The 17,412-nt window shown below is 38.8% G+C and overlaps 1 protein-coding gene across 2 annotated transcripts in view; it reads right to left on the bottom strand.

The window, feature by feature from the left end:
• Positions 1-16,297, bottom strand: part of Slain2 (SLAIN family member 2) — a 76,517-nt gene extending 60,220 nt beyond the window's left edge. For both annotated transcript variants that reach the window (XM_004849749.4, XM_004849750.4), the window contains exon 1: positions 15,621-16,297. In XM_004849749.4, coding sequence (XP_004849806.1) covers positions 15,621-16,009 — 389 coding nt within the window. In that variant the 5' untranslated portion in view covers positions 16,010-16,297. The remainder of the gene's footprint in view (positions 1-15,620) is intronic.
• Between the last annotated feature and the right edge of the window lie 1,115 nt (positions 16,298-17,412).

Raw genomic sequence — 17,412 nt, 5'->3', positions numbered from 1 at the left:
ACTGAAAAGATTAAATACCTGGAGCCAGGGATTTGGCTCAGTGGTTTCACCGTCTGCTGCGCAAGCACAAGGACCCGAATTCAATCCCCGGTACCAAAAAAACCCCAAAAACTAAATACCTGTTTTCTCAGAAAATTTTAAAATTTATAGTATTCCTACAGATTCTAAAAGTAGCTTCTTGAATTATTACAAAATAAAAGCTTATCTTTTTAGTGAAAATATGAACAAGATAATAAGGAGGAAACATAAATGTGTGCATATAGATGTGTTTAAAAACAGGCTAGCCTGAAATATTAGATAACTGAAGTGCTAAAGAAAATTTATTGATATTTTAAGTTACATGCCAGGGCAGAGTAAAGGAAAATGGTTTACTGAACTCTGCTTATGTTAACATTAAGAAGAACAGTCCAGATATTCTGTCTTTTGAGAGACGCATATGGAGACAGGCTGGTATGGGAGGGTTCCTGAAGTTAGTCAGAAGGCACAAAATGCATTTGGGTGGACTATTTTTAGAACTCACAATGGCCTAAAAGAAACCCAATCTATTCTTCCATTGCTGGAGTTTGTAGGTGTATATACTTACATATACTTGGATATACTCTTCTAACTGTCCCCATATGGAACTTTAAGCTTCTCAGGGGTAGGAATAAGAATATTTCCTATCATCCTTTAAAGAAAACTACTTACAACATGGTAGAAGAGAAAGTCAACTATCACATAATGAAGGAAAGAAATAACTATAAAGAGTTCATAATAGAGCAGTACATTTTTTCCTGAAATATATAACAATGAAAATTTAAAAGTTTTTCTTAGAGTTACCATTCAGTTACCCAGTTGTAAGATCAACAGAACCAAATTTTTTCTACTTTATTTCTTACTAATTTCACCTTATTTATTCCTTAGAAAATACCAATAACTAAACAAGTTCTCTCCCAAGTGACAATAATCAAAATTTCCCAGTTTCTATAGGAAGCTAAGTTTAATCTAGTGCCCTGGTGCCCTGTCCTTTAACTTTCTTCCCTTTCTCATCAGTTTTTTTTTTTTCCCATAACACTTACCAAAGCTACAGGTGATGATCTGAAGGTATGAAAACGTACACAGTGTATACTTCCCAGTACATAAATGAAAAATTTTGAACTAACTTTGACTGCTTTCTGTCTCCACATATTCAATCAACACATCTACTAACTCATTAATATCTGTCAAATCCACCTTTTCATTTCCACAGACCTCACTGTAGTCTAGGGTCTATCTGAGCAAATACAGACCAGCACAATAATCTTAACTGATTATCTTGTACATTCCAGACTTTCAGCTTTCCAATCTATTCTCTACCCTCCCTCACTTACCTCTTTAAAACACAGATCTGAAAAACAACAACAACACCAACAACACAGATCTGTATAACACTGTTCCACAGTCCAAAAATTTCCCATCAGATACAGCCCAGAGCTTAGTTTTCAAGATCCTACAGTACCTGATCCTAAACTACAGCCTCTAACTCCAGTAAAAAATTCTCATGTCGCTAAAGTGACCAACTAAAAGATCAACTTCATGCAGCATAGACAGCTTAGCCCACAGATGTTCTTCTTCACAGCTCTTTTCACTATGAGAATAAAAAATAATTTCCTTTACATTTTCTTAAACCAAACCTTCCTTTCAATTTTTATGAAAAAGCCTTACTTTTTCATGATGGTCTAACCACCAAAGTTTTTATAACTACTTCTTATGATCTTAACATTGTGCTGCATCCACAGTTAGTCAGCAAATGTTTATTCTTACTTTGGGTGACCATTCCAATTTGTCAAAGGAAGTTGTAATGCCTGGTGCCCGAGTAGTCTGTCTAGTTAGCCCTCAAACAGTATACAGGTTGCACAATAAATTACACTTGGTTATTCCTAATTTTCAGAACAGTATTATTTTTGACTTAGAAAATGTAAATAGTGTAAACTAAGTAGAATATGATAAGTACCCTAATCTAGAAAACCCAAAATCCAAAATGCTACATAGGGCTGGGGATTTAGCTCAGTGGTTCTGATGCCTGCCTCGAAAGCTCAGGATCCTGAGTTTGATCCCTAGAACCAAAAAAAAAAAAGCATCAAAATGCTACAAAATCTGAAACTTTTGAGTGATGACTTAATGCCAAGTGGAAAATATCACATCAGGAAACATGATTTCTGCACTAAAATATTATATAAAGTTACCTTCAGGCTACGTATATACACTATATACAAAGCATACATAAATTCTAGGTTTAGACTTGGATCCCATCTCCAAGATACTTTGTTATATGTACATAAATACTATTCCAAAATCTGAAATACTTCTGGTCCCTGGCATTTTGGATAAGGGAAACTCAGCCTGTATTGCAAAATATTTAATCTTGGTCAAGTTGACACTATTTTTGCTCAAGCTGATACCATACCATAAGTATCCCTCTAGACCCCTCTATATTTTGAGGGTTTTTATTTATTTTAAAAATTTGATTGGTTTATATGTACTGTCCATTAATATTTACATTCGTTTGGGGGACCTGGTACATATGTGAGTCATACCTTGATCACTTTTGAAACCCTTCACCCTGCTTACCCTTCCCTAAGGTAAAAAAAATTTTAAAAAGTATCCTTTAGGGCAATGGTTCTTAATCTTAGAATAATTGTTTTTTGTTGGAGGATATCTGATAATATCTAGAGACATTTTTGGTTAAACAGAGATGTTGCTACACATTCTACAAGTCTTTACAGAAAAGAAAAAAATAATAAAATTGAGAAATACTGCTTTAATACTCTTTACACAACACAGTAGAATAAAATGATTTTTTAAGCCAGGTGTGGGGGCCTAAAAAGTTGTAGAAGGGTTTTTCTTGTTATCTATCAAATATCTTTGTATAAATCTAAATTCCCAGCTTTCACACTCAAGTCCATATAAACTTTTTTTTTTCTATGAATTTTGGTTATTGGTTTCAGAAATAACTGAACTCTGTGTTCATTCTTTACCCAGATTCTTTTTTTTTTTTTCAGACAGGGCCTTGACACAGTTCAGGCTGGTCTTGAACTCATCATGCACCCAAGGCTGGCCTCAAACTCACAACAACCCTGCCTCAGCCTCCTGAGTGCTGGGATTACAGGCTTGTATCACAAGGCCCAGATCCAGTCAAATTCTAAGCATCTTGAAAGCTTGGTATCATTCATGCTCCACTCAGTCATTTGAATAAATATTTATGCAGCTATTGTTGGTGAGGTATGGTATTAGACAAGAATTAAAAAATGAACTAGGATAAAATTAGATTATTATATCTCACATAGGGGTGTTCAAAGGTGAATTAAGGTAAAACTAGATTATTACACCTCACACAGATCTGGTTAGCCTTTCACCACTCATAGGTGGCACTGCCACTCATAGGTGCCACCTGCTCATCAAGTTCCAGACATCCAGATTCAGGTTTCTAAGATTCATCAGTTTTTTTTTGGTTGTTTGTTTGTTTGTTTTTTGGTACCTGGGATTGAACTTGGGTCCTTGCACTTGTGCAGCAGGTGGCAAAACCACTGAGCTAAAAATCCCCAGCCCTCATCAGTTTTTTGTGTTGTTTTATTTTTTTAATTTTCTCTAGATCAGCCCTGGCTAAGAATAATCAGTGGAAAACAAGAATTTCATTGTGACAAGTCAACACAAGATCCATTATCTCTTCCTCTTATAGCGGAAAGGAATAGGCCTACTCAAAAGATACATACATGAAGCCTGGTGTGGTAGCACATGCCTGTAATTCAATTACTTAAGAGGCTGAAGCAGGAGAATCATTAAATTCAACTTTAAAAAAATATTGAAATTACTAAAAGTATTCTTTCTATAGCTACTGAATAGGTATTAAATATATACCATCTAAAATCATAATTATAAAATATAGTAGCACTGGTTAGGTGCCAAATACATACTACAAACCTCTGTGTTAACTTGATAAATCCATTATTAAATCCATTCCTCAAGCGTATCAGTCAAGAGTCACTGACAGGCTTCACCTGCCCACCCCTGCTTCTGATTCACATTTTTCAAACAAAATAACCCTTAAATAAGCACATGTGATCCAGTGCTTTTTATTTTCTCACAGGGAGATGAGCAGAAGCTCTTAAATAGAGAAGTGAAGGGCTGTGTATGAGAGAGGTTTCCTTCTGGTAAACTGTACAAGTGGGAGATGGTTTGATTCATCTTGGTTTTTTGTTTTTAGCAGTGCTGGGAATCAAATGCAGGGTCTTGCTTTGTTTTGTTTTTTGGTACCAGGAATGGAACTCAGGTTCTTGTGCTTGTGAGGCAGGTGGGTGGAACCACTGAGCTAAATCCCCTGCCCCGCAGGGTCTTTCTTGTGCTAAGCAGGCACTCTCCACTGAGCTACATTTCCAATCCTAAATCTCTATTTACTTCATCCTATTTTTCCAAATATTTTCACAAATTTTAAATCAGATACTGTAGTACTATGTTATCTTGGTTTTATTATTTCCAAGAGATACAATCTCTTTTTCTTTTCTCCCTATGGTCCTTTAATACCCTTTTCAAAAGTTCAATTTTACTCTAGAACTTGAGGCTTTTCCCAGATCAAATCAAACTCTATGTTTTGGATTTTTCAGCCACTCTCAATTTAAAGATATATTTCAAAACCTTCCTCTTAAATAGTTTGCTCTTAAACATGTTCACTTTCTTCATAATTTAGATTCCAAAATGAAAGAATCCAAAGGATGTAATTTTGAGTAAATAAAACAGGCAAAATAAGCACTTACATTACTGAAAGTTTTAAATCCTACGTGCTTTTACCAATTCATTTTTGCTATTAAAAACTCACACAATAGAAGTCAAATGTAATGTGCTGCGACTAGTACAAATCATTGCTATAAGAAATGGTGCAAGAGGGCCGGGGATTTAGCCCAGTGGTTCCATTGCCTGCCTCGAAAGCGCAAGGACCCGAGTTCGATCCCCGGTACCAAAAAAAAAAAAAAAAAGAAAAGAAATGGTGCAAGACATTCCTCAGACAAAGAAGTAAAAGCACCAAATAAACATATGAAAAAATGTTCAACATCACTGTTCATTTGAGAGATGCAGATGAAAACGACACTGAGATCCCACCTCACCCCACAAAGAATGGCTGCTATCAAGAAATCAACCAATAACAAATGCTGGTGGGGGTGTGGGGAGAAAGGAACCCTTCTCCATTGTTGGTGGGAGGGCAGACTGGTGCAACCACTGTGGAAATCAGTACGGAGATATCTCAAAGAACTAGGGCTAGAGGTCCCATTTGACCCAGGTATTCCCCTGCTGGGGATCTTCCCCAAAGAATTAAAAGAATCATACCACAGTGATATATGTGCACCCATGTTTACAGCGGCACAGTTTGTAATAGCGAAAGCTTGGAAACAACCCAAGTGCCCATCAACTGGAAACTGGATAAAGATGTGGTTTTTTTAATAAAATGGAGTACTACTCAGCCATAAAGAATGAGAAACTACAGATATTTATAGCTAAATGGATGCATATTGAGGCCATACTCTTTAAGTGAAATAAATAGGACACACATGTGTAAATACTGAATAGTTTCTCTGGTGTAAGAAACTGAAAGTGTAAATAAGGATTAAAATGATTAAAATGAATAATTGATAATTTGAAATAGGAAGAAAAGATCCAAAGGGGTGGGGAAGAGGGAGAGGAAGGGGAAAGGAAAGAAGGGAAAGAAAAAATTATAGGAAAAGGAAAAAATGGAAGCAAAGTCTTTGTAAATAGGGAAGGGAGCACAGGTAATGGGGAAAAAATAAGAAAAAAGATACATCATGTACAGGTACAAGCACCCAATGATAAATGTAAACGTATTGTATACCTAAAATGTACCAATAAAAGAATTTAAGCAAAAAAAAAATTTTTTTTAAAGATATGGTGCAACTGAATCTATTTACATTAAGACATCAGTTATGCTTTTTACTAACAAATTATCTTTTTTTAAAAAGCCATGTCAAAATCACACTAATTTATAGATAGTTATAGATATGTTCTTTGGAGAAAGGCAAGGAAGCAGGTGTCTGAGTAAGCAGAAGGAGAAGGCAAACAGTCCTAGGGCATTAGGGCCAGGTTCCCTGTGAAGTCTGGCACAGAGATGTACACACAGATTGGTCCCAAAGACTAAACTGAGGAGCAATAGCAACATTAGTGACCTAGAAGGCTCAGGGATGTGAGAACTACACAGCTCTGGGGTTCCTTTTCTGATATTCCTAAAAATAGAGAAGTTTCTTGTTTTTCAGAACATAGACTACACAGTTTATTTAGATAAATCTGATAAAATTTTTAAGTTACACTTGTTGAATTTCATGTTTAAAATGGAAAGTTAAAAAAAAGAATAATACATCATAAGCTCATGTAGATCAGTTGATTTGGGCTCCAGTTCTATCAAAAATCTCCATCTAAATTTATTTGAACCAAAAATCTTCATTTGTGATCTCTCTCTTCCCCTCTCCATCCCCCATATATATTATATAATTTCTTTACTAAGAAAAACGTCAATGGTTTTTCAAACCTACATAACCACAGGGCAATGAAATTAACTTAAAATATTATTAATATTACTGTTTTTCTACTCTAAAAGCAATTTGTGTTACTAACAGAAAATTTACAAATTACAAAAACATACAAAGGAGTTTAAAACAAAATTCATCTATATTCCCACCAAATATACCGTATTACTATTTTGGTTAATTTTGAAACTGATTTTTAACATCAGACATTGTATTGAAACTATATTTTCTTCTTTAATTCATCTGAGCAGAGTACAAATTAGCCACTGCTGTTGAATATGTGTGAAACTCCTCATCTATAACTGGTATAAGAATTATGCAAGAAATTTTGTCTCATTATTTTATAGCTTCCCTTCATTTTAGCCTAATAGCACCATTAATCACATTGATTCAATTTAGTCTGATGTAGCTGAATTCTTACAATAGATAAGATACTGTAATGCTGTTCAGAAATATAAAGATGAATATGATACTGTTCTTCTGCTTAAACTGCTCACAATCCAGATTAGAGAGACCAAAGCAAAACATTGCTGTGTTAAATATGCCCTATAAAAACCCATATAAACAATGATAGATTAGCACTGCAGAAGTAAACCAAGTAGAAAACTTTAAGAGAATTTTATAAAGAGAGACAATGAGTGTTGGGACTTGAAGAATAAAGATTTTGGTAGGAGTAGGAAAAAGTGAAAAGAAAAAGGGTACTATATGCAAAATGAACATCAAAGGTTAAAAAAAAAAATCAGTGTTCTTGAAGCATTCTGACAAAAGCAACTAAATCCAGGGAACCAGTAAATTAGCATTGGACTGCTAAGGACTTTTAAGTATCTTGCTAACCATTTTTATTTACTAGGCATAATAATGATTTCTGATAATTTTCAAAATTCAAATCTTCCCTCAAGAGGCAAACAACTGGCCATTACTGAGGATATTAAGAGAAATGTGCCACAGACTTAGAAAAACATCTATGATGCTTCCTTTTCCAAAGATCTCTCCTCTATTTAAACTTGGCATTTTGTCTTGAAGGAAGGTATATTACACATCCCACATAAATTGCAATGTTTTAATTACAGGAACACAGAATTATAGGAACACTCAGAAGTTACCTTATTCAACTTACTTCTTTGTTAATATCCCATGCTCCAGTACCACTCAGTAGTCTTTTGAAGGCTACTTCCAATAATTTCTTAAGGCAGTCCATACCACCCAAAAACAGCTTTATTAGAAAATTCTTCCATATATTAAATCAAAAATTTCCTTCCTCTAATTTATAACTGTTGTTCTAATGACAACCTCCAGAGTTACAGAGTAAATCTACTAATCCTTTAAATATTTAGAAAGTATTCTCATCTTCAAACTAAATATCTATGGCCTAAATACATCAAGATCAAACACTCATCAGCTATGACTTTCAATATGTAAATATCAACGGCACTCTATCAGGTATATAACTTTGGGTTTAGCTTTCTCTACAATAAAATGGGAATTACCTACATATGTTACAAAATAAATGAACTTTGAAGACATAATGATAAATGAAATCAGCTAGATGCAAAAGAAATATTGCATAACTCCATTTATATAAGGTATAGTACCTATAGTAGTCAAATTCATAAGATATGGAAAGTAGAACGGTGGTTGCCAGAGACTGAAGATTACATGGACAGTTACTGTTTATCAGGTTTCAACAGGATAAGATGAAAGAGATCTAGAGATGAATGGTGCTGATGATTGCATATGAACATGAATATAATTGATGTCACCGAACTATACACCAAGTCTTACATTATATATATATTATATATATTTTTCCTATAATTAAAATGGTGATAACTCAAAATATCGCAAATGAACTAATTTAACATGCATAAAATCCCTTATGATACTCTGTACACAAAACATGTTCAAATAATAATTACAATATATTTTATCAAACATGGGGCCCTTCCTAGCTGAATTCCATTTTTTTTCTTTTTTTTTTGGTACCGGGGATCGAACTCGGGTCCTTGCGCCTGTGCAGCAGGTGGCGAAACCACTGAGCTAAATCCCCAGGCCCTGAATTCCATTTTTTAAGAAAGCAAAATCTTGCACTACCATATCTCTCAGACTTCCCAACATTGTGTTACACATAGCGGCTCTAAGTATTTGTTCCAGTAATGAAAAAAATTAAAAGCCATATTAGAATTACTGGAAAATCACTACTAGGAAGAGAATATAACACTCATTCAGTTACAAATTTTTTTTTTTTTTGGTACTAGGTGTTGAACTCAGGTCCTTGTGCTTGTGCAGCAAGTGGCGAAACCACTGAGCTAAATCCCCAGCCCCAGATACAAAATTTTTGATTCATCTAAAAAAAACACACACACATGCATGTGTGCACACATGAAGCACATTACTTTAAAATTAGTATCTCTTTGGTACAGAAGAATATAGAAAACAAAACTTCCCAAGATGTTAATCAGTGAGTGAAGCACCACCAAACTATTCAGGTAAGTGGTGATAATTATACAAATGATACTTCTTTATTAACTTAACCTTATCAAATTAAATTGCAGGCAAATTTACCCTACAGAAAATGCACATAAAACCAAGAGGTTGTATAATAAATTAACTTTCAGAAGAGCATAACTGAAAAAAATAATAAAAACCATGTACCTAACTATGTCTAAGTTGAGGAAATTTATCAATAAAACTGATGAAAAAAAAAAAAGAAAACAAAATAAATAAATAAAAATAAAACTGATGAGAAGTCAGTTTGAGTTAGAAGTGTCCTGATAAAAACATAAGAGATAATTGATCTAAAGTAACAGCCAAGGGTGTAGCACAGTGGTAGAGCCCTTGTCTAGCATATGTGAAGCCCTGAGTTCAATCCTCTGCATCACAAAAAACAAACAAAACAAAGTAAAGGCACGATCCATGTTCCAAAGTCTACTTTTTTTTTTGGTATGGGGATTGAACTCGGGTCCTTGTGCTTTCGAGGCAGGCAGCGGCACCACTGAGCTAAATCCCTGGCCCCCAAAGTCTACTCTTAAATTCACTTGTCTATGATTTTATGCTCAGCAAAAGTTCCCAGGAGCCTTGCAGAGTCTGACAATTTATATCAATTTCCCCTATCATCTTTACCCTTAATCTGTCTATACTGCAGATTTAGGAAATTTATGTCAGTAATAATGGATCTCTCAAGGTTAAAAAACGAGGGCTGGGGATTTAGCTTAGTGGTTCTGTAGCCTGCCTCACAAGTGCAAGGTCCCAAGTTTGATCTCTGGTACAAAAAAAAAAGTGAAGAAGAAGAAGAAGAGGAGGAGGAGGAGGAGGAAGAAGAAGAAAGATAATGACAAACTTCTTGGTACTAACTACTGATTTTAAGTAATAAATATTTATTAGGGAATGAAGTCTATAAATATAGACATAATATTAAGCTCTCATCCACACCGGTGTAGCAGAATAGATGAAGAAAAAAAAAAAAACCTAACACTCATTTAGAAGGTATTTTACAAATACACTCCTTTTTTGTCCAAAAGGAAATTTCTCTTCAATTAACACAATTTATAGTAGGGATGGAGAAAACAACATTAAGATACTTTAATAGAAAAGTCAGGTCCTAACTTTCCCCTCATCAATGAATACTAAGTTTATTTAAAATAGTAACAAAGCTGGGTATGGTGGTGCAAGCCAGTAATCCCGGCACTCAAAAGGCTGAGGGAGGAAGATTGCTATGAGTTCAAATCCAGACTGGGCTACACAGTAAGTTCAAGACCAGCCTGAACTACAAAGTGAGACCCTGTCTTAAAAGAACAAAACAAGTCTGGGCCGGGGATTTAGCTCAGTGGTTTCGGCACCTGCCTCACAAGCTCAAGGTCCTGAGTTCAATCCCAGGTATCCAAAAAAAAAAAAAGAACAAAACAAGTCAAATGGTGAGAGCAGAAGATTCCTCAAAGGAAACTGAAGTTGAAATGAAGCAAAGTGATAACAGCAAGCATATACTTTATGCATTTAGGCCTACTCCTCCATATGATGAAAAAAATAGAAATTTTAACTCTGAATCATTTTACTTAAAAGTATCACGGAGGGCTGGGGGTATAGCACAGTACTACAGTGATTGCCTAGTATGTGCAAAACCCTGGGTTCGATCTCCAGCACTAGTAGGGGGAAAAAGATATGGAGAACAAGATATAGGGTTGTATCTCAAAGCCTCCTGTGGTCAAAGATGGAGCTTTTCAGAGGTGGCTGGATGTAGTGTGTGATGCTGGGATTAAGGATGTAATGCTAGGATTGATTCATGGTGCATTGATAGGCCTAAGTGTGCTCCACCCTGGCTGTGAGGGCTACCTGCCCTAATAGCCCAGATAGAATATAAGAGACAAAAGAGGGCTGCTGTTGTTGCTGCTTGCTGCTTTTGCTGCCTTCTGCCCGCCATTAACTTTTTCCTCTGTGACACCCCTCTGCCATGCCACTCTGCCTTGGAGACAACTGATAATCATATGGACTGAAACCTCTACAAATTGTGAGCCAAAATAAACCCTTTAACTTTGTCAGGTATTTTGTCTCAGCAATGAGAAAAGTAACTAAGATAAAGGGCATGGTTAAAAAGCTCAGATCAGAGAAAATATGATAATTTCTAAAAAGAAAAATAAACAGTGTCTAGAAATTCAGAACAGAAAATTGAGTCACTGAAAAACCCAAAATTGAGTTAAACTCAATGCTTGTGAAGTTTAAAAAAAAGTGATTCCATAAAAGCCAGAACTTACCATGAACAAGTTGAACCAAATTAACTGCAATTTCTATTTTAATAGGTTTACTTCATTTCAGATAAGAAAACTATAGGCACATTATAATTTAATCATAGGAAGGCATTTGGCAAAATCTTTCATGATATCCATGCAAACAAAACATCACATTGGCCTGCCAATAATAGGTGGAACTAATAGTTATTGAACTACAAACCACATTAATAGATTGGTGTTAACTTGAAGGGAGTCTAGTTGAACTGCACACTTCAGAGTAATTTATTCTGTCATTTTACTATTTTTTGTCAACAATTTGAATGAAGACCTAGTGGATCTACCTACCAATTACGAAAACAATCTCCAAATCAGAAAAATGCCTAAATCAAGATTAACAAAATTTGAAAGCTTGATATTTAAGCTTAAAAATTCATTTCAGAAAAATAGGGTTAGGAAGACTTAATTCCACAGCCCATGTAAGGGAAAAGTTGATGCTACTGGCTCATATTAAGTAACAAGTTAAAATTGTTAATGGTTAACAGTTTTAAAATATATAAAAATAGAATTTAGCTATTTTTATTCAAAATAATACTGGGTTTTAAAAAAATCATAGCATCTATCTCAGCAAGGTATACCCACCACATTCTGGTCGAGTACCTAAAATGCTGAGTACAATTCTAGATATGTATAAGGACAATGAGTAATGTTATGGCTTGTGTCTAGATGTCCCCCCAAATCCTCATGCTGTCACTGGTGGGGCTTTTCGGAGGTGACTGATCTAGGTTGTGTGAAGCTGGGATTAAGGATGTGATGCTGGGATTGAGGTTGCTCCACCCTGGGTGTGAGGGCTACCTGCCCTAAGGGCGAGTAGCCTGGTTAGAATATAAGGGACAGTAAGAGGACTGCTGCCAATCACTTGCTGCTTGCTACCTTGCTATTTCACTGCTGGCTCCCTGCCTTGGAGCCAGCTGACTATGGACTGAAACCTCTATGAGCCAAAATAAATCTTTCCTCCTTTAACTTTGGTGTTGGGCATTTTGTCTCAACAACAAGAAAAGTAACTAAGGCAAGCAGCAAGAGCTAATTATAAAAATAACCATGGTAGAATTCCATTATCAAAAAAATTAAGCAAACTGGGATTATTTATGCTGAGGAACAATATGTAGAAAGAAAGGTTCGGCAAGGACATGACAGTAGTCTTCCATTATTTAAAGGGGTTACTCATGAACTGGGGATTTAGCTCAATGGTACAGCCCTGTAAAAAACAATAAAGGGGTCATTCATGTGGAAAAGGTATTATATTTGAAAAAAGTAAACTGGGTGGGAATAGTATAAACTTTGATATAAAAAACCTGGATTCTCGGCCAGGGATTTAGCTCAGTGGTTCCGCTGCTTGCCTCGAAAGCACCAAGGACCCGAGTTCGATCCCCGGTACCAGAAAAAAAACCCCCAAAAACCTGGATTCTCATCTTGGCTCCATCACCTGCTGTGTGTTACTTGATTCAAGGAGAGATATTAAGTTTCCTTATCTATGAAATGAAAGCTACCTTATAAATATATAAAAATTAAAAGCAAATCTTTATAGGCTACCTGGTATAACCTGACACACAACGTCAGCTCCCTTCCCTAGACTTTGCTGAATGATTCTGGAACAGTATTTTTCAAAGCAAGAGCTACCCTACATTAACGGGTCACAAAATTAGCTTAGTGAGTGGTAACTGGCATTTTTTTCCCCTAATGAAACAGAATAAAATAGAAAACATTAGAGTGTATCATTAATAGTGTCCAGAAGTTTGTAAAACTTCTGTTTCAGTTACCCACACATGTGTGTACTAGCTTATGATGTAAAATATGTTCACTTTATGAACCTACCCCCTACACCCGGGGTAAGAAAGTCAAAGCTGTAGACCACTATTGCTTAAGTGTGTTCTCTAGGATCTAAACTAGAGTTCCTTGGGAGCTCAAATAAGTTCAGGAAACAATCCATAATTCTTAAGAGATTTATTATGTTCAGTACACATTCACATCTCCAAGTCCGGAAATAAAGAAATCTGTAATTTTGTTAAACCATTTCCCCCACATTTATTTGACCCTAGAATCCAATTATTTTTTGTGATGGTATCTACTGGACACTTCTGGACTAGCATTTTGTGGTACCTACATTTTGGGGGAAACTATTCCTTTGGATGAAGAAGAGATATAATGGGTACAAATCATAAAAGATTTTTGGCTTGCTAAGAAAGAAAAAATTCTTGATTCACGAAATCTGCCACAGATACCTACTCTCTCCAAAAAGCTTTAAATATGATTTATCCAACTTTTAATTCACACAAATATTTTCAGAAAAAGCACAGGACATCTATAGTATTAAGATATAAAGCCAGATCAGAGTAGTAAGCAGCAACCATTTGGTCAAAAGAAACTCCTGACCAGAACATCTAAGACTTGGTTTACCTGAACAAATATGCTCAGAAACTAAAGAAGCCAAAGATTTAATTAGCTTCAAGTGTGGTCAATGTGTTCTAACAATATATGATCTAAAATGGGCTGATGAGTGAAGCTAATCTTCATTATTATGAGTGTCATTACCATCAGCCCTTGGAAGATGCACATGTGGGTATGTGGATGATTCTGGGATCTTTTAAAGTGCACACATACCCAGAATTCCTTTGGGAGGACGTGATTTCACACTTATATGAAAAACTGTCACTACTATAGCTCTAATAATACTTAGTTATCACTTGGCAATAAAATAAAAGCCTGACATCATATATTCATTCACCAGTACTTCTGTCATTCACACCTTCCTAACTAGGAGTTACAAATACTTCTTGTAGTTGTCAGAGCCTAAAATGTTCCACCCACTTTTCTCCACTCCCAGACTCCAAAGCCACCTCCTTAGTTTGTCCCTACTATTTGGACCATTATTTTCTTCCCAGTTTCTGAGCACTGTCAGTACTTAGTTAGTTCTATCACTCTTCCAGCAATTCACTGTATATATCCTACCTTATTTAACTGCATATAACTTAGCTCTTAACATGACACAACTGCCTTGTGAATGGGCATCAACACTTAAATAACTTCTATGGCAGTATGTGAGAGCTCACTAAGTATGTCTTGATTTAAACAACTAGGCTTTATGGGTAACAGCAGCCAGTTTTGGAGAATGTACTATATGCCATACTCCATGCTAAAAGTAGACACATATTATTTCAATCTGTACAACTTTATAGAGGTAAGAACTATAATTTTCTCTATGAAATAAAGAAAAAAAGTGAAGCGTAATATAAGTGGCAAAGGAAAGGTCTGAATCCAGGCAAAGCTCAGAACTTCAAAGTTCCAGCCCCGCAATAACAGTCTATGAAGAATTTTCACTTCACTACAAGTTTCTGTTCCAACAACGAACAGAAACATTTTAGCTAATATTAAAACTTTAAAAAGGATGAATTAGGAGAATGAGAATTTCACACAGACATCTTTAAGTCTCAATACAGGGAAAAGGCCTCGCATGCCCCTTTTATTTATGAAAATTGTAGTAAGATGTGGGTCACAATTTTATCAAGAAGTGGTTTATTTCAATACAGCTTTGGTAGGTTTTTAAATAGGGCTCTTTTTCTCTGTCCCGAAGGATGACAGGCAAATAAAAGATGGTTTTGATAACTATAGCTCCAAAGCTCCGAAAAACGCCTGATCCAATACGTGTTTTAAAAAAATATGAACTAGGGTTCTAGTTCCACCCATGGCTCTGCACACAAAGCACCAGTATTCTCTGCCCTCTTCACACAAAGCAAGCTTCACCCCTTACCCAAAGGGTAGTGCTGATTCACACAGACTCCCCATCCCCACCAGAAATACACCCATCTTGTTCTGGCCCCAAACACTGACCGCTGCACGGACAACTCTTGAATGCCCCCACCCCCACCCTGCACCCAGTGATACCTCATCAAGCAGACCCCTCCGCGACATCCAAAATGCCCAGGCCACCTTCCGAAAGCCAGTATTTCACACAAAGCAGGATCACTTCCTACAAAGCAGTTTCCCATCTCTGACTCCTCCGAGGATCCAGACCTCAAGCTGTACCAACCCACAGATACCAAGCGAGTCCCTCACCCAGAGGGTCCCCGACCCCGAAGAAAACTAGCTACACCCCCTATCTTTACGCACGCCTCGAACCTCCAATTCCAGCTCAGCTTTTTGGGGCCAAAGCAAGAAATCCACAAGTCCCCTCCAGAGGGCCGATCCTGCTACACAAAAGCCCGCCGTCCTACAGGGGGGATCCTCGCAAGGCGCTCCCCCGCGCCCGGCCCGGCCCATCCACGCCCCCGCCCAGCCCGGCCAGGCGCCCCGCGCTCACCAGCTCTCCTCCTCCTCCTCCCAGCCTGACAGGCGCTCCAGCTCGTCGGGGCGCAGCGGCTCCACCTCGTCCAGCAAGCCGCCCTCGCCCGCCGCCAGCAAGGAGGTGGCGTCCCGCAGCTCCTCGCTACTCGTCCGCCTCGGGCCAGACGCGGCCCCGCCGCCCGCCTTGGCGCTGAGGCCCAAGGGGAAGCCCCGCGGGGACGCAGCCCCAGACGAGGGGGTGGACACGCCGGCCCGCACCGGGCTGCCGGGCCCGAGGGAGCCTGAGCCCTGCACGGCTCCCGAGCGGCTCCTCAGCTGCTCGTTCTGCTTCTCCAGCTTCTTCACCAGCTCCTGCAGCTTGCGCACCTCCTGGTCCGCGTTCACGTTGGAGTTAACGTCCTCCATCCCGGCCTCGCCGCCCGCTGGCGGCTCGGACTCGCAGCGACAGGGAAAGAGCCGGACGAAAGAGGCGTCGTCGCCGCCGCCGCTCACTCTAGCCGAGGCGCCGTCATAGAGCAGGGCCAGGCCCCACCGCCAGGGTCCCCACAGCTCGGGTTCCGAAGCGCCGCTGGCCCCAGCCGAGCCGCCTCATCTGCGCCGGCTCCGGGATTGGGGGAGGCGGCACCAACATCCGGCCACTGCCGCCATCTTCCCTCCGTCCCTCCGCCCCCCGCGGACCGACCCCGTCCGTGACCTCACAGCGTCGGGGTGGATGTGGCAGCCCGCAGCCGCTGACAGGACCAAGCGCCGAGCTCGCGGCAGGGGGTGTGGGCGGGGAGGGGCGGGGCCGAGGACTAGGGGCGGGGTTTGAGCCGGAAGGGGCGGGGAGGGAGCCCCAGGCGGAGGTGGGGCCCGGCCGACCCGCTGGGGGGAAGCCACTCCCGCCTTCGCCGCCGCCGCCCCGAGCGCAGAGTTTGGCGTCACGGCGGGCGGGGCTGGGATTGAGAACCGACTCCAGCTCAGCCCTGCCAGTAGGTGTTAAATGTCGGGCGTGTCGCGTGTTCTTCAGCCCCAAACATGGCCTGGCCTGCCCCCAGGTCTGGTTGTGGGTGGACGCGCCTGCTCTTCAGCAAGTACTGTATTTAGTTGGTGTTTTCTTGAAATCGGGGATTGCTATGGCTGGCAGAGCCCCAGAGCCCCGTCTGTGGCCCGTTTCTTCCCCTGAAAATAAGCCCGAATCTCAAACGGTTAAGAGAGATCTAAGATCAAAATAATAACCATGACTTACTTACTACTGGCCAGACACTGTGCTAAGCACTTTAAGGGCATTATCTCATCGGTTAAAACAGTTTTTCTGACTTAAAGTTTACTGCACAGTGGCAAAGAAGTGGGGCATAGAAAACCACTTCTCTCTCCTTGCCTTTCAACCTTAAGTGCTTACAATCTTAAGTATTGGATTATTTTCTACGGAAAAACTTTTTCATAGTGTGTCTTTCTTTACTTTTTTAAAAGTTGTGGACTAAAAGGACTTAAACATATTGACGGATAATGAAAAATGCTGAAGGTGTATGAATGCAAAAATCTATCTTCGTGGTGCCCATTTGTAATGTGTACTGGCAGCAAAAGCAAACCTAGATATTTTGTTTCAGTCACGTTCTCCACCCTTCAGAATTCAACCGTGAACTCCTTGGTTTGGGTTTTTGCTGCTTTCATCCATTGCCTACTCCACCCTTACACAACAATCCAGTCCTATTACACCTGGGTGTGGATTCTTACCACAGGACCTATTTACTTCTACTTTTGCTCCTTTCTGCACTGTATTTTCCTTGTCTAGAATATCCCATCTGTCAGATCTGATTCCTTTTCTA

This window comes from Heterocephalus glaber, unplaced genomic scaffold (genome assembly GCF_053883595.1).
Source record: "Heterocephalus glaber isolate CG9 unplaced genomic scaffold, H.glaber_assembly_v1.0 deba00001509, whole genome shotgun sequence".
NCBI classification, from domain to species: domain Eukaryota; kingdom Metazoa; phylum Chordata; class Mammalia; order Rodentia; family Bathyergidae; genus Heterocephalus; species Heterocephalus glaber.
Note: the sequence above shows the minus strand (reverse complement) of the source record. Positions and strands in the feature narration are given on the sequence as shown.